General features: G+C 50.8%; 9 protein-coding genes across 9 annotated transcripts, besides 3 other annotated features; 6 read left to right on the top strand and 3 right to left on the bottom strand.

Annotated features, from left to right (window-relative positions):
* Positions 1–26611: part of a sequence feature (contig 1.51 915..1114266(-1)) that runs on past both edges of the window.
* ANIA_10375 (uncharacterized protein) lies at positions 314–1822 on the top strand (the record flags this gene model as incomplete). The annotated part of the gene is made up of 2 exons (XM_050612547.1): positions 314–1643; positions 1692–1822. 2 exons carry the CDS (start codon positions 314–316, stop codon positions 1820–1822), a joined length of 1461 nt encoding a protein of 486 aa, XP_050468458.1.
* On the top strand, positions 1954–3585 carry ANIA_10353 (putative serine--tRNA ligase DIA4; the record flags this gene model as incomplete). Its single annotated transcript, XM_655618.2, has 2 exons — positions 1954–1961; positions 2157–3585. The coding sequence occupies 2 exons, from the start codon at positions 1954–1956 to the stop codon at positions 3583–3585; spliced, it is 1437 nt and encodes a 478-aa protein (XP_660710.2).
* Positions 5186–6855, bottom strand: ANIA_03107 (uncharacterized protein; the record flags this gene model as incomplete). The annotated part of the gene is made up of 2 exons (XM_655619.1): positions 5186–6331; positions 6382–6855. The coding sequence occupies 2 exons, from the start codon at positions 6853–6855 to the stop codon at positions 5186–5188; spliced, it is 1620 nt and encodes a 539-aa protein (XP_660711.1).
* On the top strand, positions 7595–9736 carry ANIA_03108 (Zn(II)2Cys6 transcription factor; the record flags this gene model as incomplete). Its single annotated transcript, XM_655620.2, has 3 exons — positions 7595–8048; positions 8115–8649; positions 8701–9736. 3 exons carry the CDS (start codon positions 7595–7597, stop codon positions 9653–9655), a joined length of 1944 nt encoding a protein of 647 aa, XP_660712.1. The 3' UTR covers positions 9656–9736.
* Positions 9751–9784: a sequence feature (Short protein (ANIA_03109, CBF83390.1) was converted to a misc_feature.).
* Positions 9814–9830: a sequence feature (Short protein (ANIA_03109, CBF83390.1) was converted to a misc_feature.).
* Positions 10696–13589, bottom strand: ANIA_03110 (protein ksg1; the record flags this gene model as incomplete). Its single annotated transcript, XM_655622.2, has 2 exons — positions 11105–13589; positions 10696–11043 (listed from the first exon to the last, which is right to left on the bottom strand). Exons 1-2 carry the CDS (start codon positions 13196–13198, stop codon positions 10696–10698), a joined length of 2442 nt encoding a protein of 813 aa, XP_660714.1. The 5' UTR covers positions 13199–13589.
* ANIA_03111 (CDC26 family anaphase-promoting complex subunit) lies at positions 14146–15966 on the top strand (the record flags this gene model as incomplete). The annotated part of the gene is made up of 5 exons (XM_655623.2): positions 14146–14939; positions 15003–15342; positions 15391–15537; positions 15570–15818; positions 15868–15966. Exons 1-5 carry the CDS (start codon positions 14242–14244, stop codon positions 15964–15966), a joined length of 1533 nt encoding a protein of 510 aa, XP_660715.1. The 5' UTR covers positions 14146–14241.
* On the bottom strand, positions 16715–18989 carry ANIA_03112 (protein ugmA). The gene is made up of 6 exons (XM_655624.2): positions 18814–18989; positions 18680–18749; positions 18545–18625; positions 18137–18487; positions 17645–18070; positions 16715–17592 (listed from the first exon to the last, which is right to left on the bottom strand). Exons 1-6 carry the CDS (start codon positions 18894–18896, stop codon positions 17005–17007), a joined length of 1599 nt encoding a protein of 532 aa, XP_660716.1. The 5' UTR covers positions 18897–18989; the 3' UTR covers positions 16715–17004.
* On the top strand, positions 21822–23512 carry glfB (UDP-galactofuranose transporter ugtA; the record flags this gene model as incomplete). Its single annotated transcript, XM_655625.2, has 5 exons — positions 21822–22200; positions 22262–22329; positions 22402–22625; positions 22684–23091; positions 23144–23512. The coding sequence occupies exons 1-5, from the start codon at positions 22067–22069 to the stop codon at positions 23510–23512; spliced, it is 1203 nt and encodes a 400-aa protein (XP_660717.1). The 5' UTR covers positions 21822–22066.
* Positions 24688–26542, top strand: ANIA_03114 (uncharacterized protein). Its single transcript, XM_655626.2, has one exon. The coding sequence runs from the start codon at positions 24971–24973 to the stop codon at positions 26093–26095; it is 1125 nt and encodes a 374-aa protein (XP_660718.1). The 5' UTR covers positions 24688–24970; the 3' UTR covers positions 26096–26542.

Genomic DNA, 26611 nt, shown 5'->3' with positions numbered 1-26611 from the left:
GAAGACCATACAAGATATTTCATATGGCCAAGAGCCTCCATCCGGATATTTAGGCGCGAAAACGTGGCGGTCGTAGGGTAGCCGTAGCTCCAACACAAAGCAGCTCTTCCTGCACACCCCGCCGGAGAAATGCCCAAGGGTATTTTCCAGCAATCACCGGTTCCTTTGAGGGCCAACTCTTCAATTACCCGGCTAAAGAGCCGAACCTTAAGATATGTTCCAGGAAGCGTCGGCGTTTTTCTATACCTCTCATAGCAGGTGCGAGGATTCAACGACTTACGGGAAACACAACGCACTAGGGATCAGTACAATCATGGACTTGACTTCAGTGCAAGACCTCAAAGGTGCCTTGCGCAATGACTTCTTCCATGGATATGCCACGGCGGCGGCGCAGGTTGAAGGAGCGTGGAACAAGGATGGCAAGGGTCCTTCGATCTGGGACACATTCGGGCATACTCCAGGCAAAGTCAAAGACAATAGCAATGCGGATGACGCTGTGAGGTTCTACGACTTTTACCGCGAAGATGTTGCCCTGATGAAGTCGTATGGTGTCAACGCTTATCGATTCTCGCTATCCTGGTCGCGCATAATCCCACTCGGAGGCGCCGACGACCCGGTCAATGAGCAAGGGATCAAGTACTACCAGGACCTGGTAGACGAGCTACTCAATAATGGGATTACGCCATTCGTAACCCTCTTTCACTGGGATGTTCCGCAGGCTTTGGAGGATCGGTACGGGGGCATGCTGAACCAGGAGAGGTTCATTCCTGACTTTGTCCGCTACGCGCGTGTCTGTTTCGAACGCCTAGGGCCAAAGGTCCGTCACTGGATTACATTCAATGAACCTGGTGTGTACTCGCTGGCAGGTTATGCGGCAGGTGTTCATGCTCCTGCACGGTCATCGTTTCGCGAACTCAATGAAGAGGGTGATTCCTCGACAGAACCGTTCATCGTCGGCCACACAGAACTGGTGACCCACGGCCATGTTTCCAAGCTTTACCGAGAGGTGTTCCAACCGCAGCAGAAAGGAACAATTGGCATCACCCTCCATGGCAACTGGTCGGAACCTTGGGATGAAGACGATCCGCGGGACCAGGAAGCAGCAGAACGGGCCAGGGAATTCGAGATCGCTTGGTTCGCGGACCCCTTATACAAGACAGGCGACTACCCAGCCTCAATGCGGGCTCAACTCGGGGACCGTCTACCGCGTTTCACTCCCGAGGAGTCAAAACTGGTACTAGGAAGTTCAGAATTTTACGGTATGAACTCGTACACGACCTTTTTCGTGCAGCACAAGGATACGCCTCCAGATATCAATGACCACAAAGGCAATGTCATTGTTCACGATACAAACAGCAAAGGCGTCTCTCGAGGCGAAGAGTCCGATACGCCTTGGCTGCGGACGGCACCCACTGGATGGCGCAAGCTGCTCAATTGGATTTGGAACCGATATCATGTGCCTATATATGTCACGGAAAATGGCACGACAGCAAAAGGAGAGACAGCTCCCACACCAGAGGTACTCATCGACACTTTCCGTATGCGATTCTTCGAAGGCTACGTTGGTGGATTGGCCCGTGCTGTCAAAGAGGATGGAGTGGATATCCGGTCTTACTTTGCCTGGACCTTCACCGACAACTGGGGTATGTTCAAGTTCCCTTTCCCTCTCGAATCTGACTGACACAGGGTAGAATGGGCCGCTGGCTATACTGATCGATTTGGATGCACGTTCATCGACTTTGATTCTCCAATGAAGACTCGGTATCCCAAGCAATCGGCATATTATCTGAAGGCTCTGTTTGAGCATTTGATTGCTTCATAGTCGCCCAGAATGAACTGCCAGTATAGAACATACTTTGCGTACCATATTCATAATAGAGAATGTCGCACAAAAATGGATGATTGAAATGCCGTGTGAATACGAAATCCGTAGATCGTAAGGGCCCTATACAGATGGTGGAGTGAGTGGAGGTGGAGGAAAGCGCCTAGATTTCTAGCGAAACTGGTTAGCCTGAGCTACTCACGTGCCTATACGGTGTATAGTGGCAGAATTATTGATGGCTTGGATAGCTTCAGACGACTCAATTAGGCTTAACCTCTCAGAAATAGGACAGAATGATACGTCCTCTTCCCCAGAGGCTCTGCGCCCATTGCAGAATATTTCGTCGCTCATATGCTTCTACCGTACGCCCTGCGACTGCCCCAAGACCGAGTCCAAACGTCAAGCATGTCCGAGAGAACGCCGAGCTCTATGCTCAGAACTGTCGCGACAGGAACTATCCAGCGCATGCGGAGTACCCTTTCAAGATACAGCAACTGTCTGAAGAACTCCGACAGATTGATAAACAACTTATGCCCTTCCGTTCACGAATAAAAGCCCTCGAGAGGACGATTGGGAGACTACAAAATCCGGCCACCGGCCCAGAAGAAAAAGAACAGGAGCCCGCCATTCGCGCTGAAGCTCAGCAGCTCAAAAACGAATCAGCGGCGCTGATAACACGCAGAGAATTATGCGATGAACAAATACACGACCTCGCCCTCTCCCTTCCAAACCTTACCTCCCCCCATACCCCCGTCGGCTTGGAGCCAGCCTTGGTTGAATACCTCAATTTCGACCCTCAATCCCCGCCAGCATGGGTCAGCAGCCCTGACCCATTACGATCTCATGTGTCTATTGGCACTGATCTTGGTCTGATCGACTTTACCAGCGCTGCAACCACCACGGGCTGGGGCTGGTACTTCCTCACCGGTGACGGCGCTCTTCTAGAACAAGCCCTAATTCAATACTCTTTGTCCGTTGCGCGCCGTCACGGCTGGACTCCCATTTCTCCGCCCTCAATCGTCTGGTCTTATCTCACAGAAGCCTGCGGCTTTCAACCGCGCGACCAGAACAACGAGCAACAAATATGGGCCATTGAGCAAGCTGAGAAGGACAAAGCAAAGCCTCCGCGGTCCCTCGCGGCTACAGCTGAGATTCCTTTAGCTGCCATGCATGCCCGCAATGAACTGGATCCGGCTGCCCTGCCGATTAAACTAGTGGGGCCCAGTCGCTGCTATCGTGCCGAGGCAGGCTCTCGCGGCGTAGACACCAAGGGCCTGTACCGCGTCCACGAATTTACCAAGGTTGAGATGTTCGGCTGGGCTGACAGTTCCCCTACATCGTCATCACCAACCTCAGACGATCTCTTCGAGGGTCTCCTGACAGTGCAAAAGGAGATCTTGACCTCTCTCCAACTTCCTTGTCGCATCCTGGAGATGCCCACCTCAGACCTTGGAGCCAGCGCTACTCGGAAACGTGATATCGAGGCATTGTTCCCGTCTCGTATGCGTGGTAATGGTCTTGAAGACGCCTGGGGGGAAGTTACTTCCGCTTCTATCTGCACAGACTACCAATCACGACGATTGGGAACCCGCGTGCGCGGGGTTAAGAGCGTCTTCCCGCACACCGTCAATGGAACCGCGGTGGCCGTGCCGCGAGTCCTGGCTGCTATCCTGGAGAACGGGTGGGATGCAGAACGAAAAGTAGTCGTCCTACCTGAAGTGCTGCGACCCTTCATGGGAGGCGCAGAAGTTATTGGAAAGTAACCCTAAAACTGATTTTCCCGATCTGTATAATAATGTAACTATATCACACTGCCATTACCAACCTGGTCGTGGTTAAACTGCCTCTGATATACCTACCTATCATCAACAATACCCTACCCCCTTCAGTGCTTCTACCCAACCTCTCTCAAGGACCCCCTCACCCCAAATCACTATTCAAGGATATTGATTCCTCCACCACTCAACGGCTCGCTATAGTCTGGCATAAGTCCTTCATGTGCGCCTACCACTCCTATGTTCGAGGCTATCAATCATGCACGAACAAGGATATACTTCCAGCCAACTGGATAAAGTCCTGAGTTCTCCGATCAATAGGGCCCCCTAGCTTACAGTTGCCATCCTTATCCAGTGATTGACGCATCTACATTCGTTTTCATGTGCAAAGGTATATGGACCCGCTACCGGAAAGCTGCGCCGATGTGTCGAAGACTCTGAATGGCAGCAGACACGTCGTCCTTTCGTCATTGCTTTCCAGCTCTCCGTATCTGGTGCGAACAGGCCGTGCGATGTTGGACCCCAATGATGCATTAAATGATCCTGCCATCGCTCTTCTCTCTATATCTCACATCAATAGAATAACCGCCTGCCGCACGCGGGGGCCATTGCACTCTGCACGTTCTCAGTCGTCAGAAAGCGCAATTGTAGTAAAGGGCCGGCTACTTATTTCGCCATGCCTTCATTCTATTGCTGAGAGGGTAAGTCATACGGCGAACGTGGCCGGGGATACCCTTTAGAGGATAAAGTTCGTTTGTTCACTCCATTTCCGACTTTATCCTTAAACTCAACCTACAAATCATAACAGGCACATAGATCGGGTATTTCGGCTCACAAACTCAGTACTCAGTACTTTGGATTTTGGGAACCAAGGATGACGATCTTTGAGAAAGAGAACTGGACTTGAGGAAGCGCGAGATCCCCTATGCCCAGCCGGCGCAGTCCTCAATTGGATTTACGATGTGGATGTGCGATTTGTAACTGCATGGGCTTTGTTAGTGCGGGGCCCATGTACGAACTGTGTAGGGGGCTGTTATTGGTATTAGGTATCGTAAGGCGTGTTGTAAAAGAGTGTGGTTGGCTGCTGATGGAGAGTGATTGGGTAGGGTACGAACTATTGCGCTGACAGTCAAAATGTGAGGAAGAAGCATTGGTGCCTTGGCTGTTACACTCATATCAGGCACCAAACTTAGGTGGCAGAACTTGCAGCCCGTTGCCTCGTTATAGTCTGTCTTAAAAATGGTAATGGGATTGTCATTAGGTTTTGCGTAGCTAAAAGGCACAAGTTCTGTACATAACTCTGGTCTGTTAAGTGGTCCTGTGGAGTCCCAACAATAAGTACGGCTCATATAGTTGGAATGTAAAGTTCCCAACAGCTAACAAACATAAATCATCACTTCATCAAACGGGCGCAAAAAAATCCAATAGATTGGAGCAGAGATAAGAAGGCCGAGACAGAGTTGGTTACGGTCACAAAGTAAAAGCATGGCCGGGTGGTCGTTAAATCATAGTAAGCAAAATCTGAAATGCTGAGATGGGTATCGAGCATCGCATCGTCATTTCGGTCGTTCGGTCATTCGGTCATAAATCATTCCCATGGAATATCTTCATCTTCGACTTTCACACAGGTCAGATAGGGGATGGTGTCGTTGAACTCGCCTCCCTTCAAATCCAACTCAAGAAAGTTCCGCATAAGCGGTTTGACAATCTCACGGGCCAGCCGTTTGATTTCATCCATCTTACGTTCGAAGCGCTTGAGCACTTCGCGCGTGTACAGTGATTCCGAGGACGGTGTTGGGTGAACCTTGAGGAACTTTTTGAGCTCCTCATGAGAAAGATACGCTTGCGCAGACGGGGAGCCAATGAGTCGGTAGACGCGAGCCGAAGAGGCAGTCGTGGCCGCAGACGGAGTGTCTGTTGGTCGGTTTGCAGACAGAGTCGTGGACGTCATTGCAGATGGTGCACGGCTATTGTTCGTTGAAGTATTGTTCTTGAGGATTGGTGGAGGCGGCGGGGTAGTGTTGTCAACCAGCCATTGTCGGAAGAGCGAGACAGCAAGCCAGTCCAAGTAGGCGTTCTGAGGATTGACACGCTCACCGCGGGAAGTGGTGAGCGTGAGGCGGAGAAGTTTGGATTCCACACGAGCCTTGAGATCCTCCAAATCCTCGAACTTGTCCTCAATAATGTCCATTACCAAAGGGGGAAGCGGTCCCCTGCGGAGAGCTGATCGTCCAGCCGGCCATTGGCCGACAACGTGAATCAGGGCCTCGGAGAAGATGACACGACTTCGTGCAAGGTACCCTAGCTTAAGATAGCTTGGCGGATATTTGGCAATTTGTTTGAAGAGACGCGAGCCGAAGCCCAGCAGGTGATGGTCCACGCGGGGACCGGTGACGGGTAAGGCATCATACATATCCGCCAGGGCTAGAAGGGCCTTGCATTCTGCATATGCAGTAGCGATGTTGATGGTGTTCAATAATGGCGGGTGATTATAGAATAACCGAAACAGGTTGTCATAATCACGGAGTATGGGATCCATCGCTGTGTCATTGGCCGTGTTGTTTGCTGCAGCCGCGGCTACCGCACTCGACCTATGTGGCAGATGGATAGCGGACTGCAGGCCGGCCAAGTTTGCCATAGAACGAGCAAATCCAGTATGATTGCTCGACGGTTTGGTCATTGGCTTCGCATACGGTCCAAAATCGCTAAGTATGGCACCAGAAGCGCTGGGAGGCTATTCTCATGTAAGCCGATGCCCATTATCATGCACTGGGACCTACATACCTTTTGGACCAGTATTGGCTCCTCATCGTCCGCCTTGTTCTCCCAATCTAGTTCGAATCGCCATCGCCTTTTTTCGGGTGGTAATTGAGTTACCCCGACGTCGGATTGCGCCAAGGTGGAGCCATTGGATAGAGATGAAGCATCTTCACTAATTCTGGACAGGGTCGATTCGGGGTTGTTGGGCTGCCGTCGCGACCACTCTTCTCGGGTGCTAGCCTCGAAGAATCCGGAGCATTGCGCCAGAATGAGCCGGTGCAAAAGGTAACGGTTCTCTTGGCGACCAGCGCGTATCACCAACTCAACATCGCCAGTGTGGGTAAAGATCGGGAAATCATTCAGAGGCTGATGAACCAGTCCACCATGATGAGAGCGACTCGAGCGATGCCGGCGATTGTGATACGATTGACGCGACACAGACGAAGGTGCACTTTGCGGTGGCACAGGGCGATCGAGCACTTGGGCCTGAGAAACCATTTCCGAGGACGTGATTGACTTTGTTGGCATGGTAGGATATTGTACGGTGGCCATACACCTGAAATCGTGCTGTGTGCGTCATCCAAAAGACGTAGCTCACAGTAGTGTGAAGGAACGAGGGGATAGACACCGGATCACCGCGAGGGGCGAGCGAGCGGATAGTGAACTCAATATAGAGTAGCGACAAACCTATAGTTGAAATTAGTAACTGATAGATGTAGAGTTTCGCGTCGAGCAGGGGCGAGCAAGACCTGAAAAAGAGCTCACTACTGGACGGTATATCCGAGGATTCAACTAGAGGGAACCCATAGTGGCGGATTGAGAAGAAGATACGTTGTTGACCCTCTTGTTGTGGTCTTGAAGCGACGGGATTCGGCGGCAGTCACGAGATCTGGAGTAACGGCGTACAGTGCGGATACGCTAAGATAAGCGTTATCGCACGTGACTTGTTTCACTTTAGGCCGTCTGCTTGTGTCGACGACTCAACGCCCATTGCACTGATTCGTGCCCTCTCTCTGCTTTGCTTCTTGCTTCCCTTGTTCTTTTTTCTTTTTTCCATGGCTGCTTATCCTCGGCTGTCGCTTTCTTGGTGCCTATTGTGCTGATTTCGTTTTCGGCCAGTCGAGCTTCCCATCTCTTGTACAACTCCTTCACTACCAAGTATGGCTAGTGGTGGTGTCATGCTCGGATATTCTGATCCAGAGATCTCCATACAGTTTTCTCATGCCGGTGAAGCGCCATGAGCAAAGGGTGCTATACCTGCCGTCGTCGCCGCATTATCTGCGACAATGGACTCCCTACGTGTCGGAAATGTCGGGATGCGGGGAAAGAATGTCTGGGTTATCAGAAACCACTCGTTTGGGTCAAGGGTGGGGTGGCTAGTCGGGGCAAGATGATGGGCCGCAGTTTTGGAGATACCAAAACAGATAAGGGCGATGCTCGCAATCATTCTCGAAGGATTGATTCTCCCGCTGCTGTCAGTGGCTTGCCTGGCAAGTCGAAGCTATCGCTATCGACGTCGACAGATGTCCAGCAACTTCCTGATGAGACGACTGGTTCTGACGGGTTGGCATGGACGCAAACTGCTTCCCAGGAGGCCATTATGCCCGTCAACACGGTTCAAGCGCCTTGGGTGCTCGTTGATCCATTATTCCAGGACAGCAGTCGGCTGACAAGGTTTTATATCAACCACTGTACGTCGTCCACTCTTTTTAACTCGTGAACACGTCTAGGCTAACTGATACTCTCTGCTCTGGTAGTCAATCAAAACCTTGCGGAATATCTGACCCTATATTCCGACGTCAAAAACCCCTTTCGGGATCTCATCCCGTTGGTGGGTGACTCCCCTGTCCTTGCTCACTCTCTCGCGGCCATGGGCGCTTTGCATTATGTTATTTTGGCAAACGGCGAGTTCGACCCCATGCCATGGCCCGTAGGGAATTCGTCAAGCAGTGACATGGTGACTCCACCTAAAGAAGGCGGGCCGGTTGAGCTTAGCACTTTGTCTCGGCGCTCGTTTACCAAAGTGTACGAGCAGTTTCTTGGGTTCAAGCAACGCGCACTACACCAGCTATCACGAGATATATCCGACCCTATTCTACGAAACGATAACAAGACGTTGGCAGCGATAATGGTTCTTGCTTTGATGGACGCTGTTGAGTCTGGACGAGGGGCCTGGAAATACCACCTGGAGGGTGCAAAGAAGCTATTGCAGAGCCGCGAACATGATAAGCCGGGCCAAGCTCAAACGATGATGAATTGGCTCGATGATTTCGCTACTGATGGGTGCCTAGTGTGAGTTTCTCCAATTCGTAAGTTTTATGTTTTCGGTCTAATCTGTAATAGAATCCAGCTTATGGGTGCTACTTTGACAAGGCCTGGCACCCTTTCAAAGCCGTTCTACACATCCGCGATGGGAGCTTCGGTCTTGAAGCGTCTAGAAGAAACCTCATGGGTCGGCTGTCCCGCCTACCTACTAGAGGCCATCTTCTTCGTTCACGCCTTCTTTGACCTCGACCTAAGTGACGACCCCAATTCACAACCAAGCACTGTCTTTCCATCTGTCTACCTCCCCAAAGGTTCAAACCCGCTCCAGTGTCCCGAAAACCTCCCCAGGCACATCCAAGCGTTTGACCCTGTCGCCTGGGCAGAGTCCCTCCAAAGCTACCTCTTCCTCCCAGACCTCTCCATGCGCATTGCGCTGGCTACCATATATAAAGCCGCCGTCTACCTTTATGCCACAAGAGTTCTTTCCCGTCCTCGTCCCGGCGCAACAACCATTTCTGCAACTATCGGTCTCCCTTCAGACCACGCCGAGGTCGCAACCTTTCTTATCAACCAGTTCTCTCTCATCCCGCCCTCCGATCCACATTTCAAATGCCTCATTTGGCCCTCGTTCATTGCAGGCGCCGAATGCAGAGATCCAGCGCAGCGCCCGTTTATGCTCGAAATCCTTCGTACTTTGTACTTCCACATCACAAGCGTCAACGTGCGCAACGCCGCGTGGGTTCTAACGATGATGTGGCGAAAACGCGATTCCAGACGCGCGGAGCTGTCGAGGTTTCGTGCGACTACCGCAGCAACGGCCGCTGCGGATTTATATTCAGACAGTGCTGGGTCTGATTTGAGCTTTCCTGCTGCGTCAAGCTCGCCTTCGGTCATTACTTCTCCGGCTACTGCAACCGATACCCCGTCAACCACCACCCCTTTAAGCCCTATTGAGGACAATCATTATGATGATGACGACTTCGACTGGATTCACGAATTGGATGATTCCAATATTGATTGGCTCTTTATATAATTGGCGTTCACTTTTGTATCCGCAGTTTGTTGACCATAATACCCTTCATGTATACTTGATCCAGTAAATCCATTTAATTCATAAAATTATTCTCGTTATTCTCGTATCGCTGGTAGTGTTTCCCTCAATCTACGCAGACTATTCCTTAGGCTACATACAATATAGTACGCGACATTGTTAGAAACCAAGTGACTTAAAAGCCGTCCTGAAATGTTTCACAAGATGAGACCCTGACATTATATAGTATACTTGTATATATATCTTTCGAGATAGGAAGAGAGAAGAATAAGGTAGATAGGTGCGGCGATATGATGTATAACACGAAGACACATCGGACGATGAGGGATATAAATGTGCAGATGGGTAAATACATAAATAGATACGATACTCCGTCCATTCTAAATGCAGCAATATCAACCAAACCAAAATCAGAGCCGGGGATTGGTAGATAGAGAGGAACAGGGATATAGAGGAAGCGAAGAAAAGATATAAGACGGAACCAAAGATAGAGAGAGAAGAAGCAGTGGACAAAGGGAATTTGAAAGCAAACCGCTCATGATTGCAAGATGCAAGACTAGTAGCGCTGAAAACTAAGTGAAATAAACCGCGTCACTAAAGGGGTTCTTCGCAGAGATATGGATGGAGGCATGCATCAAGACAAAATTGCAGACACAAAGGAAATGAGTAGTGGCGCCCGGCTCAAGTTCATAGTATGTAAGCCCGCTGATATCAAAATCCGGTGGGGAGGTTGACGATGGCCGAAATATGTAACGTGTATGGAAGAGAAAAGTGACAATCCAGGCGCCCTGGAAGAAATTCCAGGTACAGTGCTGGCATTCAGAAGTATGGCGAGGAGATTCATGTATATTTCAGAGAAAATGAGGTCCAGGGTAGCGGCTATAGCCATGACCATTGCACCTCCAAGAACGAAGCAAGGAGCAGAGTGAGGAAAGTGCAGCAGTCGATAAACTGAAAAGCGGAACTTGAAACTCGGAACTAATGGGGATATCTCTCAGGAAAACATCAATGGGATGGCTGTTCTAGAAAACCGCAGCTAGGCCATTTTTCGAATGGCGCCGGCTAAAACGTTTCCTTCCTTTGATGGATTCGGAATCGTTTCCTTGGTGCTTGACAAGGGTTGCCCGTCCTTGTGGAGCTGATTCTTGGGGAGCTTCCGCTGCCCTATCTAGGGTGTTAGCGGGGCTTGAGAAGCCAGACGATAAGTCACGGAATGCGTCATCGGCTGAGTATTGGCCATTTTGCTGTTGCGCCAAAGCCATCTCTCGTGCTCGGTCGAGGGTATCCAACCAGTCCTGCGCAGATATTGCGGTTGTGCCTGCATTGCTTGATGACGGCTTTGGGTCTTCGAAGACAAAGTGTTTCTCGCGCTGTAAGTGTATTGGTCAGGATGATATCTGAATTTTCTGGTAAAGGGAAGGAATTCCATACCGTATCCACTATCCAGCACGATACACCTTTAGCGTCTGTAGATGTGCGATAATGTGTTCCCGGAGCAAGCAGAGACAGTTCCATTTTTGCTTTTTTCTCGTCGCCGCCGGCAGCAGCCATGATAATTCGACCGGAGGAGGTAATCATTACCAGGCGTTGCCGCTTCTTCGTAGTGCTACCGCCGAAGAATCGTGAAAACTTCTTTGGCGCTTCGTACTCCCCATTTTTGGAGACGGGACTGTGAGAGGCTGCAGATGACACGACAACCAGGTTCCCTAACTTCAGAATCCTTTCGTTGTTTTTTGTCAGCACAGGAGACCACTCAATGTCCAATTGGCTAGGAGCCGGCAATTCGGTAATCAGCCTGGGCATTACTCGGGAGCTCGCATTTGATGGTGCTGTGTTAATGCTGGGGGGAAAGCTGTCTCCATCTGAGCCCCCATTAAGTTTAATGGGTTCGCGGGGTGGCGGGGTATAAGCTTTCAGGCGGGGCGCTTTTTGTTTCCACAAGTCGGGTCCCCAAGTCATACCCTCGAAGAATTCATGGTTCTTGATATGTTCGATAGGGAGACGACGTGTTGGGTCGAGGACGAGGAGGCGCTCGACAAGATCGCGGGCGACGCTGGGGAAGCCCAAAGGAAATTCGTACTCTAGCGCAACAATCTTCTGGAATGTCAGGTACTCATTGGCGGCTTTGAAAGGTGGCCGGCCTGCGAGAAGTTGGTAAATAATACAACCGAATGCCCACAAATCACTTGCTTTGCACGCGTTCTTGTCTGTTAATAATTCAGGACTGACATATTCAGCCGTCCCAACAAATGAACTGGCACGCTCCTCCTCAGGCATATCAGAGTCTAGCGACGGGATGCCGCTCGAATTCTGAGAGGCTTGATTACCCTTGAGTATCTTCGCCGTACCAAAGTCAGTGACTTTGATATGCATTTGACTGTCAAGCAGAACGTTTTCCGGTTTCAGATCTCGGTGAATGACGCCGCGCTTGTGCATGTAGTCAATCGCATCTAATATTTGGGCGCCATAAAATCTCGTACACTCTTCATCGAAGGTGGTCATTCGCTTCAAGACGCCTAGCAATTCGCCGCCTTTGCAGAGGTCAAGGACGAAATATAGCGAGCGCTCATCTTGAAATGTATAATATAATCGGACGACACCTGGGTGATCGGTGAGGCGGTTGAGAGTGTCTTTTTCGATGTTAACATACTTGACCTTTTTCTCCTTTATGATGTGGCGTTTGTCCAGGATCTTGATTGCGTATTCCTTGAGGGTTTGACGGTCTGTCCCCAGTACGACCGTGCTATATGAGCCCTCACCGAGGGTCTGACCGAAGGAGAAATCCCGAACCCCTTTCTTAATGTACCGCGCGACCGGCTTCCCATTAGCATCAATCTCCTGTCTTACTGTGACAGCGGCACCACGCTCCTGCCACTCATCGCTGCTTGACATCGGACCATTTTCCGTCCCATAGGGCGACCCCGACAGTTGTTGCGCGGCTGCAGCGCGTGCTCGAGATGGTTGACGCATCACCGCTGCACCGTTGGGGGGCATTTGGGCCGTGTGATACGAGCGGTCGCTATGGGTATTGTCGCGGATGGGCACTCCAGCCTGGTAGGCCGCAGACCCTCCACGAGATTCGGCTCGTGCCAGACTTTCGGAAGCAGAAGACGCGGCAGAGTCTGTACGAATACGATATGGGCCTTCTCGAATGGCTGATACTGGCGCGCCCCCATTTGAGTATAATGTCGATACGGGGCGGGATGAGCTCGTGGGGGCGGAATGTTGTGGCTGGGACGGGATCGGGGAAGCATAATGTGAGGCGGGCTGCTGCTGGACATCGGGGTGGTATGACTGGTAGGACATTCGATGGTCGGCAGGGGGAGGGCACGATGATACTGCGCTGTCCTGCTGGTCAATTTCTGTGGGTTCATCTTTTGTATCAGTCGTCGATGATGTAGACTCTGGTTGAGCAGTAGTGGCAGCAGGCGTAGAGGCATCGTCGGATGAATCTAACGAGACATTGTCGGGGTTTGCTATACGTAGCCCGCCCAGAGACTGGGAGAGGCTAATATCCCCATCCATACTAGACGCGACAATCCAAACTCTCTATACTGTAATTCTGACGGGCGACTCAGGGGTCAATGATCGAGCCGAAAGGGAGCGGCTATGTGGGGAGGAAGGCGGATAGGAACGTGGGTGGAACGGAAGAGCTATCTTGCGTAGTTGGAAGCTCGGGCAGCACGACGACTCAAAACAGCGGGTTCGCAGCTGAACGAGCAAACAGGTAGAAGTATTGAGGAAATTATGTACGTCCCAAAATCGATGGGACGGACAAGTTAGGCCAAGTTGACTATGGCCGCGGTCGGAGACGGGGCGGAGAATGCATGATCCAGGGCCAGGCGGGAGTCGAAGAAGTCGAGGGTCGAGGAGCGAGGACGGTGCGAAGGACTGCACTGCAAAGCTGATACAGGAATACAGAATAGAGAGAGAGAGAAGCAGAACCAAGCGAGCGAAATGACGAAGCGGGATGAGTTGTTGAAGTCTCGAAGAGGGGACGGACAAAAAGAGGGAGTGAGAGGGAGGACGAGAGGGAGAGAGAAGGGCCAGAGTGGAGGACGAGCGGAGAGTTAAAGTCAAGCCCAACAACAACTGGCTATCAGCCATACCGGCCTTCTTGACTGAATTATTATTAGCATTGAACTACTAACGCAGACTAAGCATTATTCTGAGACTCAAGATGATGCTATGGCCCCAGGCCACAGCCTGCTTCGCTTGAGTGGATAGATTTATTCTTATGGACTTGTGGTTATTCTTAGTTAGGCAGAGGCATTCGTCACTCCATGACTGGGCCACTCCACTGCTCGTCATTTCTGTCGGATCTCTGGCCTTGTAGGTCTTCTGGACACGATTCTGGGGTCACTACTCGATATTTCAGTCTCGCTACGTAGAAAGCATAGTAAGCATAGTATATAATACTTGAACTTACTCCTGCGCGGGTATACTACTTCCTCTTCAGGAAATCACCATCGTTCCTTCCTCTAACCGAACTCCGCCATGTAAAATGTATAGTCTCTTTTTGCCGGTGGAACTCACGTATACGTAGAGCCTTGACATCAGTCTCCACGATGCTCCGATTGAAACCCACCCGCATTAGTCTGACAGAGGATGACCTCTGTTACCACATCGATAGCATCTTCCACCGAAACCATGACCTTGCTATATGGCATCAAAAGCGCAAGGGTTCGGGTAACAGCTACGACGGGGACGAGGATGAGGATGGATTCTCTCAAGACTCAGACACTGACACGATACCAGAGACTCCGCCTGAGTCGGAATGTGACGAGGTTCAGTCGCAAACGCTGGCAGGTGACAATCAACAGGAACTCGAACCGGGAGAGAGAAACACAAATGCAGACGGTGGAACTTCAAGCCATGAACAACGTCCCGTAACCGTCAGATTTGCTCTGCCTAGACCTTCAACTTCGAGCTCTGACAAGGGCTCTCGGGTTATCAGAGGTGGGAAAGCAGCCATCCAGCCTGCGAGAAGCGCTCATTCACTCCATCTGTCCTTTTGGCTAGCACTTTGTTCGAGTGCGGACTGGAATACAGTGAATGGCGTATCAACTTCGCAACACAACGGGCTCAATATCAATTCACTACCGCTATCTCTGCCTCGGCCAAATCGGGTTGTCTTGGAGACCTACATCCCAAATCTCCGCACGTCAGTAACTGCTCTTCCTCTCAGGCTTCCCCGTCTCGAGAGTGAGATAACACAGCCCGGTATTTCTCCTGAAAAGAAGCAATCCTCCATCGCTTTGTGGCCGTGCGCTCTGACATAATGTTCTCACCTAGTAAATTCCCGCAAGAACTTGCTCCCTTTGAACAGGTTGGCCTATGATCTTTGCATGAAATTGGACGCAAAAGCCCCTCCAGCAACCGCATTCCTTGTGTCAAGCTGTCCAAGCCGTTCACCAAATATAGAGCTCGTTCTTCGGAGGTACCCACAACAGCCGAAAATGAAGCGCACTTATCGTACAGAATCGGCCTCCACAGGCAAAAGATCTCCTAGAGAGAGGTCCGGCGTTGATCGCACCGCTGCGCCCAAGGACCAGGAGTGCTTCTCTGCAAGAGCACCTAATTCCGGTAGCGCAGCAGCGCAACTTTCGCCATCAAAAGGCCATGAATCAAATCCAGTCAAGAGACGTTTGAGTTCAACTACGGAGAATGTAAGCACCATTTCAAGCTTCTCATGCAGTGAAATTAATTGAGTGAAGGCTAGAAAAGCTGATCCAGATGAAGACTTCGAGAACGTTGGCCACTTAGTAGACCGTGACACCATCTCGCGAGGAACTCAGACCGATTCAGACCTAACGTCGACTCTAGAGTCAGAGTTGGGTGATGAATCAATGGACAACCCATTGGTAAGTTGTAACCTATATGCGTGCAGAATTAGCATGGAGGCTTACGGGCATTCATTGTCTTCGCACAGAACAATCCAGGAAGACAAGAAAACATTGCTCCAGACAATGCCGCCAAGCGATCACCTCATCAGCCGGTCTGGCAGGATCCGTTCATTTCAGCGATGTTTCCTGAACCCAATGGCCCGGCATATGATCCCACGAACCGAATCCGCAGAGGCATGCAAGGATACATCAATCCACCAACAAGTAGAGGTTCGCAGGCTCGGAACGATCGAGGAGAGGTAGGTTCAGTCCCAATCTTGCGTGATAGGGCAAGCTGATCACCTGCAGCTTGTTCAATTGGTCCATCCAACGCTGGTCGACGCGCGTGTTTACCAAGAATATGTTCATCGATTGATCGCAGAGCTTGATCGTCCATCCCATACTTGATACGGTCCTGGGCTTTGAGCCTACTGAGGATCATCCAAGGACTGCAGGTTGAAGCAGGTGGTTCGAGCACATGCCACAAATTAGGCATGGTTGAACGATGTCAGCGTATCTTCGCACTCTGTTACATGCGGAGGTACAATGAGAACGAGACATAAAGACAACAGAACGGTCGAGTAGTTTGGCTGCGTTAACCATAGCCGTATTCGTTCGTTACTTTTTATCGTCCCTTTTTTAACTCACATGTATTCTGTTCTCCGGATACGCCTCAACGAGTGCATCAAGGTCTCATTCGATCATCCGACGGAGACAGGCCCTAGATGTTGAAAGCAAGCTTTTCTGGGCAATGGATGTATATCTACTGTTTGGCCGCCTAATAGCATATCAGTTCCATTGACTGCCATGAGAATACCAGCCGGTACACTTACTGCACCCCGTATCCCACCCAGATAGTATTGTCCTTATCTCTTGCCGGCTCAGGAACCATCCAAAAACGAAATCAGTCCGATTCAATCGGGTAAAACGTACGGCTCCGTTCAGCAAGTGGTTACTTGACACGTATTTGTCGTTTCTAGAAGTAGCGAAGTTTGAAGAATCCTGGCGGTGCTCGAACCGTGTGTGATCCTTGGGACCCACGTGATTGAACTATATATACACTTCGAGCTCAGCCTTGAATGTATCGGTACTGTGGATTTTGATTCAGAATATGGAATGGGAATTACGTTTCATTGCTGAAAGAAACGTAGAAAGACGCAATAGAAAGCCGAAAAGTGGCGTGTCAATTGTGAAAGATGTCTAAAATATATATGAAGAGTACGTAAGATATGCTAAACGTCTCCATCATCGCTCGGAAATAGAATGGTAAAGGCCGAAAAAGAAGAGAAAGTAAGAAATGGCCTCAAGCCGTTGACCGTCAATGGTCTTGATCTAAATCCTGTATTCGCTCCCATCCTCCTTTAGTAGTAGTCATTCAATATTAAGTTCGACATAGTTCTATAAAAAGCAAAAAGCCATCATCCATCCACGCAGAAGAGTTTTATTTTACTGCGCCTTATTCTTAGCAAAAGCCTGAGCACCGTCAACTAGACGCCTCTCGGTGTTTTGTCGGCCGTTGACGAAGTCAGGGTAGTTGAGTGTGAGCTCGACAGCGCCGTTGACAATGTTGTCCACGGCCTCAACACCGAGCATGAATGAGTGGTCCTGGTTACCGACCTCATAGCGCCAGCTACCGAAGCGGCCACGAGACCAGATGTCCATTGACTGCAGCTTAGGCAGAATCTGGGTAAGGGCGCCTTCACGCTCCAGAGAGGGGGTGGGGTATCCGTGGTCAAAGCGGCGGTGGTAGGTGGAGACAATCTCATCGCCGGGCTTGAGCATCTCGGTGTTGACGAGACCCTGGATGGACTCGGCAAGAAGGGTGTCAATGTTGACGGGCTTCATCGAGGACTCGGAAACCTCCAACATGATGGACCAGTAGGGACCTTCCTGGGGCTCAGTGTTCTTGGGCTTGGAGCCGTCCGCAAGCTGCAGGGTGGGAAGCTTCTTGGAGGCGTCGGGCTGGTTGTAAGGGGAGTAGTTGGAGAAGATAGTGGCGCGGTAGAAGGGGCAGTTGTCCTCGGGGAAGTAGAGCTACATGATCATTAGATTTTGATGATTCTCAAGCTGAGGGACGTCATCTTACCCAGCACTTGTCGCCGATTCTCTCGGGGCGAGAGCCACGGATACCGACACCAATGACGTGTGTGGAGGAATAGAAGAGCTGCTTGGTCAGACCGATCAATTCCTGGTCACCAATCTGCTCGGCGAGGTAGTCCACGGCCATGGTGGAAACAAGCTTCTGGTAGCCGACGGTGGTGCCATCGCCCAGAGTGACGGTCTTGTTCTTAGGGTTAACCTTGGTGACCTTGCCCTTCTCACCGAAGCGGGTCTTCTCTTTGGGAAGGGTGTTGGCAACAGCGATCCAGATACCACCGGTACCATCGCGGGCGGGGAAACGGAAAGTAGCGTTAGGACCCCAGTTACCAGCGGTCTTGTTAAGGATAACGTTGGTAGTCACAGCCTTGACGTTGGGAGCAGCGACACGCTCACCGAGCCAAGCGCATTGCATCTAAACAAGGTCGAATATCAGTATTTGGACCAATCTTGGGATTTCGAGGCTGGAGGGCCAATTTACCTTAGTAGTGGGCACAGCCCAGACCTTGTAGTTGTAGGGGCGCATGAAAAGATCGGCAACACCGGTACCCATCATGCGCACAATCCACTCGTCGAAGTCCTTGGGCTTGGTGTTGGCGACGCGGTGCTCGATAGCGGCATCGATCATACCGTCGATACACTTGACTTGGTCCTCCTTGGGAAGCATGGAGATGTTGTTCTGGAAAGGGTAGGGAACCCACTGGCCCTTGCAACGGACGTAGGAGATACGCTGGTGCTCGTACCAATCATCTTCCTTGGGAAGAGCCTCGTTGATGCAGTCATCGAAGTACTTGTAGTGGGAGAAAATAACGTGGCCACCGACATCGTAAAGCTGCAATTGTGTTAGTTGCGCAGTCCATCAGATATCACCATTGATGAATCCACATACGAAGCCTTCGGGGGTGACATCGGTAGAGGCAAGACCACCGGGAGTCTCGTTGGAGTCAACAAGGAGCCACGAGGGACCGTTCTGAGGCAGAAGTTAGGATCTTCTACTGCGCGCAATTGGAGTTAGAGGTCGTACAATCTGGTTCAGACGCTTTGCAGCACCCAATCCAGTTGGGCCAGCGCCGATGACGAGAACGTCAACTGAGCTGTAGTTGATAGCAAACTGTCAGCGTTGAACCCCTGAATGGCATCGCAGAGAGAGCTCCTTACATATCGGGGTGGGTCATCCTGCCTTGTAGGATATCCTGAAAGCTGGGAACGCGGTTCAAAGTCTTGCGAGCTAGACTAAGCATAGAAGAGAGCGAAGCTGCAGTTGGCGCTGCAGAATTTAAAGAGAGGAAGGTGGAATTGGAAGGGAGAGAAGACGGTGAGGGAAGGTGGGCGGAAAGATACACTGGTAACTGGGCAGCTGGAAATAATAATAGCCTTTTCGCGGCCGGCGGTCGGCAGGGGAGAACGTGACGAAGCTGGCTGGACTTCTTGGTGGGGGGATTGGGTTTCAAATTTCGACTCGACGCCTTTGCAAATTTTACATTTTAAAATTGAGATTAAAGTAATCTCATCATTCTACTATGATTCGCGGTCATTATTCGACCACTCCAGACGGTTGCGTCTGAGCCTTGGAAAGGAGACTGCCGAAAAGGGGGACCCAGGCGCTCAATTGAATCTGGAGGCAAATTGTGTCTCATCTTCATATCTGGTTGCGAATGCATCCCTTCTTCTTCTTGACTAGCTCCCGTAGACTACTCTGCGCCATCTGCGCTTCTCCCGGGACTTCGTTGGACAAAGATCTATCGAGCAAGACGAGATCTTCAAGGGATACTACTGTATATCAAGTGACAAGGGGCGATTCGCCGGATCCTGGTTGTAATTGGCTAATCCAGGCAGTGATGCTTATCGCAATGCGCATTGTATGAATGGCATGCCTTTAAATGAACTCTGAATGAACTCTGAAGCCAAGCGAAGACTGCATGACTGAGGCTGGTTCCTTTCCAGAGTAGACTGGAACTGGAAAAGCTGACCTGCGATCAGACAAGGAATGCTCCAGGTGGCTGGCGACCCTGAAGCGGATATTCGAGCGACCTGCTTAGAGTCAACAACGCCCGTTGTCGAATGCATGATATGACATGATAACCATATTGGGATACCTCAAGGGCCAAGAGTCCTGCTTGCGGGTTCCAAGCCTACAAAAAGTGCTCAAGTACTCTACGAAGGACGGAGTACTCCGTATGCTTGTCAACTACTATCCGGTAACCGTGGGACCCCTTGAGACCCAAGCAAATCTCAAGAGTCCAACTATTGTTGTCCTTGTCGTTCTGGCTGTGACACGAGGAACGGGTGACACCCTGAAATATTGTCACTGTGCCACCAACTGTTCTTTATTCGATACTGCATCTTATCAAATTACACTGATATCAAGACCAACTCATGACTCTTCCGGCACGCCCTTGAAACAAAAACCAAGAGTAGGAGGCGGATCATTCCGTCTGTTCAATGGGGTATGGAGTAAGGGTACGTACTCCTCTGCGACGGCCACAGTTGATCAGTGCCCGCCACCAGGGCTGATATTGGACAGTTGAACCAGCGGGCCTGAAGTGTGAGGCGGAAAAACACAATTCTGGAAGAGAGGCCCACTGATTGTCGTTCCTCGAAGGGGAAATATCGAGGAGATCTCCAATCTCGAAACTGAGACCGATTATCCGAAAGACCTGACTTGTTGACGACGGACGTTGAGCATGGCAACTCCCATGCCAAGGGCGACGATCGGGTAGGGGACGAAGTTCGGGATCTCTTTAATGCACGGATCACCATCTGCGACTGTAGGTACGGAGTACGGAGTAGAGAAGTTCGTCATGGCTGTCTCCAGCCCATCAGGTACCTAGGTACTAAACCAGACAGGATACCGAAACTGTCATGGACCGTCCTCGTCCGGTTGACGATACCGACAAGTGCGCTGCTACAGTAGTAGAATATGCAGTAGATAGCGGCTTGACTGCAGAGAGAACGCCATCGCACCGATGCAATGGCGTTTGTGTTCTGTAAGGGCGAAGCCGTCAGATCGCTGCTGCCAGCTCCACTCACTGGCCAGGGACTGCGGGGACACTATGGGATAGGCCGCGGGTAGCTGAGCACTGGGCTCCATAGAGCTTGCGTAATGCACCCTGTGCCAAACGAGTCGGTGTCCTGCTGGTAAATGTTGATCGGCGCCCACGGACTTTTATGGCTGTCAATTTGATACAGCCCGACTACTGAGTATCGACAGCGCATGAAGGCGTAGAGACGCAGGGTCACATACAGGTGGGCGAAAGGAACAAGTGACTTGGTTCTCCAGGGCCTGAAAACGAGGATGCAATGAGCCGTGGATCCTCAGTACGGCTCTGAGCGAAAAGGGGCGATAGGCCGCCTCAGGCCAGCATAGTTGTGGAGAGAGCAGAATCGCCACGCCCACGAGCAATGGCCACTAAATAATATCTGCTTCGACCCACATTGAAGAATCAGGAACTGAAACACAATAGTGACAATAATTTTCTCCAGAGAAAGTCAAGAAATTCATATTACTCGGTACTGTGTCAAGTTGCGCCCTAACTAGAGAGGGTATGGTATGATACATTACGTGTAATTTACCCAGCTCTCGCACAAAAGCGGCTGTAAATTTAGTATTGAAATCTACTGTACAAGAGCCCAGCTTCACGTCTCAAGTCCAGAACTCGAAACGGCCCTCAGGATCTCTAGCAGAATCTAATAATAACCCCCTAAAAAGCGTCTACGTAGGCCGAAACCAGGGCCTCAGCCGAGTAACCGCAGCTGAAGCGTGACTGGTTCCGGCCGCCAACTAACCGGAATTGAGGAGCAGGAGAACGTCGTCGTACGCAAGCATCATCAAGGTTTTGTGTTTTCCGGCCAGTCGCGACAACTCGTGGGCATATCAATTTGTCCTCTTTAGCCACCTGTGCTTGATCTCCTTTAGCACGGGCGGTTTGGTTTTCTTTTGCGGATCCCATTCCAGTTCCATTCTGCTTCCAATTTTCTATCGCCCTTAATCCATTCGTCCTTAGCTGCTAATCCACTCTGTGCCGCGCTTGGTCCATTGAAAGGAGATTATTCCAGGCCATTGTCTTGCCCCCCCTCCAGCTTTCCTCTTCAACTGAAAGTTCCCTGCCTGTCGTCTCCCTCCTCTGCCACTCACCTCACCTCATCAACCAACCTAACCACCTCTCCGACTCGGTCCCTTTTTTTCTCTTTCGCACTTGTTTTGCTTGCTTCGTCCAACTCTAGACTCACATTCGTTAACCCTCCTTTGACTCTTTCGGTTCTATTATCGCTGTAACGCGCTTCTCTTTCCGCTTTATTCTTAATCACGTCTTTCCCCCTGGCCTCCGCGCGGTTCAACCAAAGCAGCCTCTCACGGCCGCGACCTTTTGATTTTCAACGCTTCCTGTCTGATCAAGCTCGCGCTCTCAAAATGAGCAGCTCCGAAGAGAAAGTAAGAACCTCCGGCGAGGTCTCTCGCCCGGAACCTACTCTGCCTACCGTCAACCCTGCCGTCGACAAGCCAGAACCCCCGAAGCCGACCTTCCACCCTGCCGTCTATGTTACGTGAGTCGACCCCGATCCTATGCAATTCAAGACGATTGTACTAAACCCGCGATGATTTCAGTTCCTGGATTGCCCTGAGTTCAAGTGTTATCCTGTTCAACAAGCACATCCTTGACTATGCTCAGTTCCGTGAGTCCACTTTGCTCCGCAAGCTGCAGGCTGTCAATTGAAGCGAACGAGGCTGACTTCGATTCGGTTCAGGATTCCCTATCATCCTTACAACATGGCATCTGGCGTTCGCGACTTTCATGACGCAGGTTCTCGCTCGCACTACAACCCTCCTTGACGGCCGCAAGACCGTCAAGATGACTGGTCGTGTCTACCTCCGCGCCATTGTCCCTATCGGTCTCTTCTTCAGTCTGAGTTTGATCTGCGGTAACGTTACATACTTGTACCTAAGTGTTGCATTTATCCAAATGCTCAAGGTACGGACGGACCTCTGTTTGGGATTCGATGTGGCATAAACTAATAACCGCTATTTAGGCCACCACTCCTGTTGCTGTTCTGCTTGCCACTTGGGGTATGGGCATGGCACCCGTCAACCTCAAGGTTCTTACAAACGTCAGCGTCATTGTCTTCGGTGTCATCATCGCCTCTTTCGGTGAGATCAAGTTTGTCTTCATCGGTTTCCTCTTCCAGATTGCCGGTATCATCTTCGAGGCCACCCGATTGGTCATGGTGCAGCGCCTGCTCAGCTCCGCGGAGTACAAGATGGACCCTCTTGTCTCCCTTTACTATTTCGCTCCGGTCTGCGCTGTCATGAACGGTGTCACTGCTCTGTTCCTTGAGGTTCCTACCCTGACTATGGACCACATCTACAACGTCGGCGTCTGGACTCTCCTGGCCAACGCCATGGTCGCCTTCATGCTGAACGTCTCCGTTGTCTTCCTGGTAGGTAATCTCCATTTTGAGTACTCTACTGTTGCCTAACAGTCAATTATAGATCGGAAAGACTTCTTCTTTGGTCATGACCCTTTGCGGTGTCCTTAAGGATATCCTTCTTGTTGTCGCCTCCATGGTCATCTGGAACACTCCTGTCACCGCCCTCCAGTTCTTCGGTTACTCGATTGCCCTCATTGGTCTCGTCTACTACAAGCTCGGTGGCGACAAGATCAAGGAATACACCAGCCAGGCTAACCGTGCCTGGGCTGAATACGGTGCCACTCACCCCGCTCAGCGCCGCTTTGTGATCATTGGTGCTGCTCTCCTTAGCTTCTTCTTGCTCGTTGGCTCCATGGCACCCAGCTACGCTCCCGATTCCGTTGCCAACGTCAAGGGCATGCTTGGCGGTGCCAGTACTGGCAATGCTTAAATCAACCTTCGTGAGCAGTTTTGGTGTTTTCCACTTCTCCAAGTTATGACCTGGGATTGACTGGGAACATCAAGGCAACGCTGTCGGTGTATGCGTTGGCGAAGTTGAGATGTTGAACGACAAAATTTCCTTTCTTATTCTCGAACTTTCACTTCTGCGGCCTTCATAGAATATCAGGTCACGATTTTACCTATTTCAAAAATAATGTCGCTCGGCCGAGACGGTCTCTAGGAGGAACAAACGAAGCGCGCCTAGATACGGCCTCATGCAGGAAATGCAGCCTGGATCTAGTCAACGCACGTTGCTCACCTTCTGCCCAGTGTTAACTGGGCACGAGGCTCCAGACGGGACTTCTTTTTCCCTAAATTTTTTTTTTCTTTTTTTCCCATTTGTCTACTTTGTACTACCTTTCACTCACCTTGGTTATGCGGTTGAATTGAAGGGTGTATTGTGTTGTCTGATTTGGGTCGATGAACATTTGTCATGTTAACTAGCACGAGGGTCCGGAGTCGGCTTTTGCTTGTATCGTCTGGCGGTCCTCCATACTACATTTCTTTCTTTGTTAGGTAGTCTATGTACCAGCAAAATAGAGTCTTTGATGTTCAATCTCTGAGCTTCCACAATTCCATGGTTACGTAAGGACCTCAGGCACCCTTTTTACAGCGCAGCCACTCAAGCCTCCAGCAATCCTGAGTTGTTGCTCGGACAGCCAGTGAGACACGAAACCATGCTCCAATGAGCTCCAGTGTGGGACGGTGCGCAGGCTCTCGCTCTTGAACCAATAAGGGAGGTATATCCTAGTGCAGCCCCATCTTTCAAAGCCAATCATGGATGCGTCCTTACCGGCCGATCTGAGGCTGTAAGCTAGACTGTGGTTGGCAAGGTGCGGTATCATACGGTACCGTATTGCAGAAAATATCACGAATAGGAGTGCAGAACTGCATATCATACAGTAACAGGACAGTATCAACCGTGCCAAGCCCATTTGGAGTGTCGCGCATCTGCAGCTCATCCATTGTCCGCATCAAATCGCATCAAGCCCCGACGCCCGTCAATCGACTTCTCGTCCGCATCCGTCAGCCTCTTCTTCCTAGCCCTCACGCGTCGCTTCTTGTATCTTCCCGACTCCTCTTTCCACTCCTCTTTCCATCTCCGCTTCTACTCTCGCGGTCCTCCCTCCCTCTCCGCTCTTCTTCCACTTTGTTCCATCTTTTCTAGAATTCCTTCCTTACCTACCTACCTTGTTGTCTCGCACTACTTCTTTCGTCTCATCAATTTACTTGACCTATCGCCGTCCTTTCTGTCGGCCTGCTCTGTTTACCACTGATCGAATCGAGACTCTACAAATATAGGTGCTTCCAACTTGTTGTCTAACTCACTTGACTCCACAGATCGGATTTGTCGCGTGCTTGTAGCATCTCAACATAATCGCGTTCGACTCCCTCGATTCGCTTCAACATGTGTCCAATGCTCCTCAACTCCTTCCAAGACGGTCCGACAATGATCCTATCCCCTCCCCAGGACCACGCCTTTCGTCAATTCCCTCACCAGCCGAAGCTGGAAGCTTCATCTGGAGTCAGTTCTCGAGCGTCCTTCGCGGATGCCCTGAACTCAGGCGCGAACCCTTTTGGCACTTCGGTCTCTCCAAGCCTCACAATCAGTAACAAGCCATCTCGCAAGAGGTCGCGTGATGATGTCAATGCTGAGGAGACTCCCAGCGAGCCCGCTTCAATTGTTCCAGTCGCGCCTCCAGCGCCTGAGGAGGAGCCTATTTACGGAGAAGGCATGACCCTGCTCAACCCTCGCACTGGGCTGGCGCTCTCCGCCGAAAGCCAAACCGGGACCTGGTACGAAGAGGAGTATGAAAAGGCCATTGCCGCTGCCAAATCTTCCGCGTCGCAAACCAATCTGCCCTCTCAAGCGAGCCGCAAGTCGCAGCGTCTCGATCCCTCAGCTCCTAGCCTCGATGACATTGCCTCCTCTAGATTACAACGGCAACTTCAAGAAAATGATAGCGATGACAACCGCCGGATCCTCAACGCTTCATTATCTCGATCGAGCCCATTCTCGTCTGAAGAACCATTGGTTGACGACGCTACGCGTCTTCTTGGAATCAGTTGGCAGCGCGTTAGAGCCGATGACAATGACATGGCCGCTGCCGTGCGCGGTTGGAAGAAGTACATCGACCGCCAATTCTCGCAATACCTCTCTGAGGCCGAAATCCTCATGAAAAATCGTGCTCTCAACGCCTACCTTGTTTCTGCGCGGCCAGTAACTCCTTTCGCGGGGCCGGCTCAGTTGCCCGCATATTATCTGTTCAATGACGACCTGACTCACGCTCGGCTTGTTGCTTCATCCTGGGAGGCTTGCCTCCGCAATCTCCAATCCTCGCCAGTGGTGTTTGAGGGCAAACAGATTCTCAATGCCTCGGACAAGCCACAGACCCAGCAGTGCCAGAATGTACTGGGGACGACTCCCGCCGAAACAGGGCTCCCTCTTCTGCAAACGTTGACTGCTCAGCCGGCTAGTGTCGGACTGAACAATAGCGTGGAACTGGGGACGGGGATGGACATTGACCCATAAATATCGTTCATCCCAACTCGGTCGCGCGTTCGCTTTGAGACGAAACGATTTGCCGTATCGCGCCAGGAGAAACGACGCATGTCTCGACGGGAACCAATATCACCCTCGCCTCGGACGATTCTCGACCAAATATCTCCGCAATTTGTCTACTGATCTCATCATTGCCAGCTTTTCGCTTCTTTTTTCGGTTCATTTTCGCTTTCGTAAAGACATTATCGGCAAACGTTTGTGGATTTTTTTTCTTTCCTCTCTGCTTTTCCCTTTTTCATTATCTTCTCTTTCTGCCTTATTAACTCGTTTTCTCGTTCTGTTCTCGTTCTTAATTGGGTTTTCGGCGTCGGACAACAGCACGGCAGGGTTAATGGGTTTGGCGGTGCGAAGATTTGCTTTGTTTGTTTTACTTTCATGCTTTTCTCTTTGGTCTCGCGAGTATTTACCTGCCTACCTACTATTCCCAGTTCTGCTGCCATATCATGAGTAGCAGACGCAGCTATAACTGTATGCACATGTAAAAAA

The sequence above is a fragment of the Aspergillus nidulans genome, chromosome VI (genome assembly GCF_000011425.1).
Source record: "Aspergillus nidulans FGSC A4 chromosome VI".
Taxonomy (NCBI): Eukaryota; Fungi; Ascomycota; class Eurotiomycetes; order Eurotiales; family Aspergillaceae; genus Aspergillus; species Aspergillus nidulans.
Note: the sequence above shows the minus strand (reverse complement) of the source record. Positions and strands in the feature narration are given on the sequence as shown.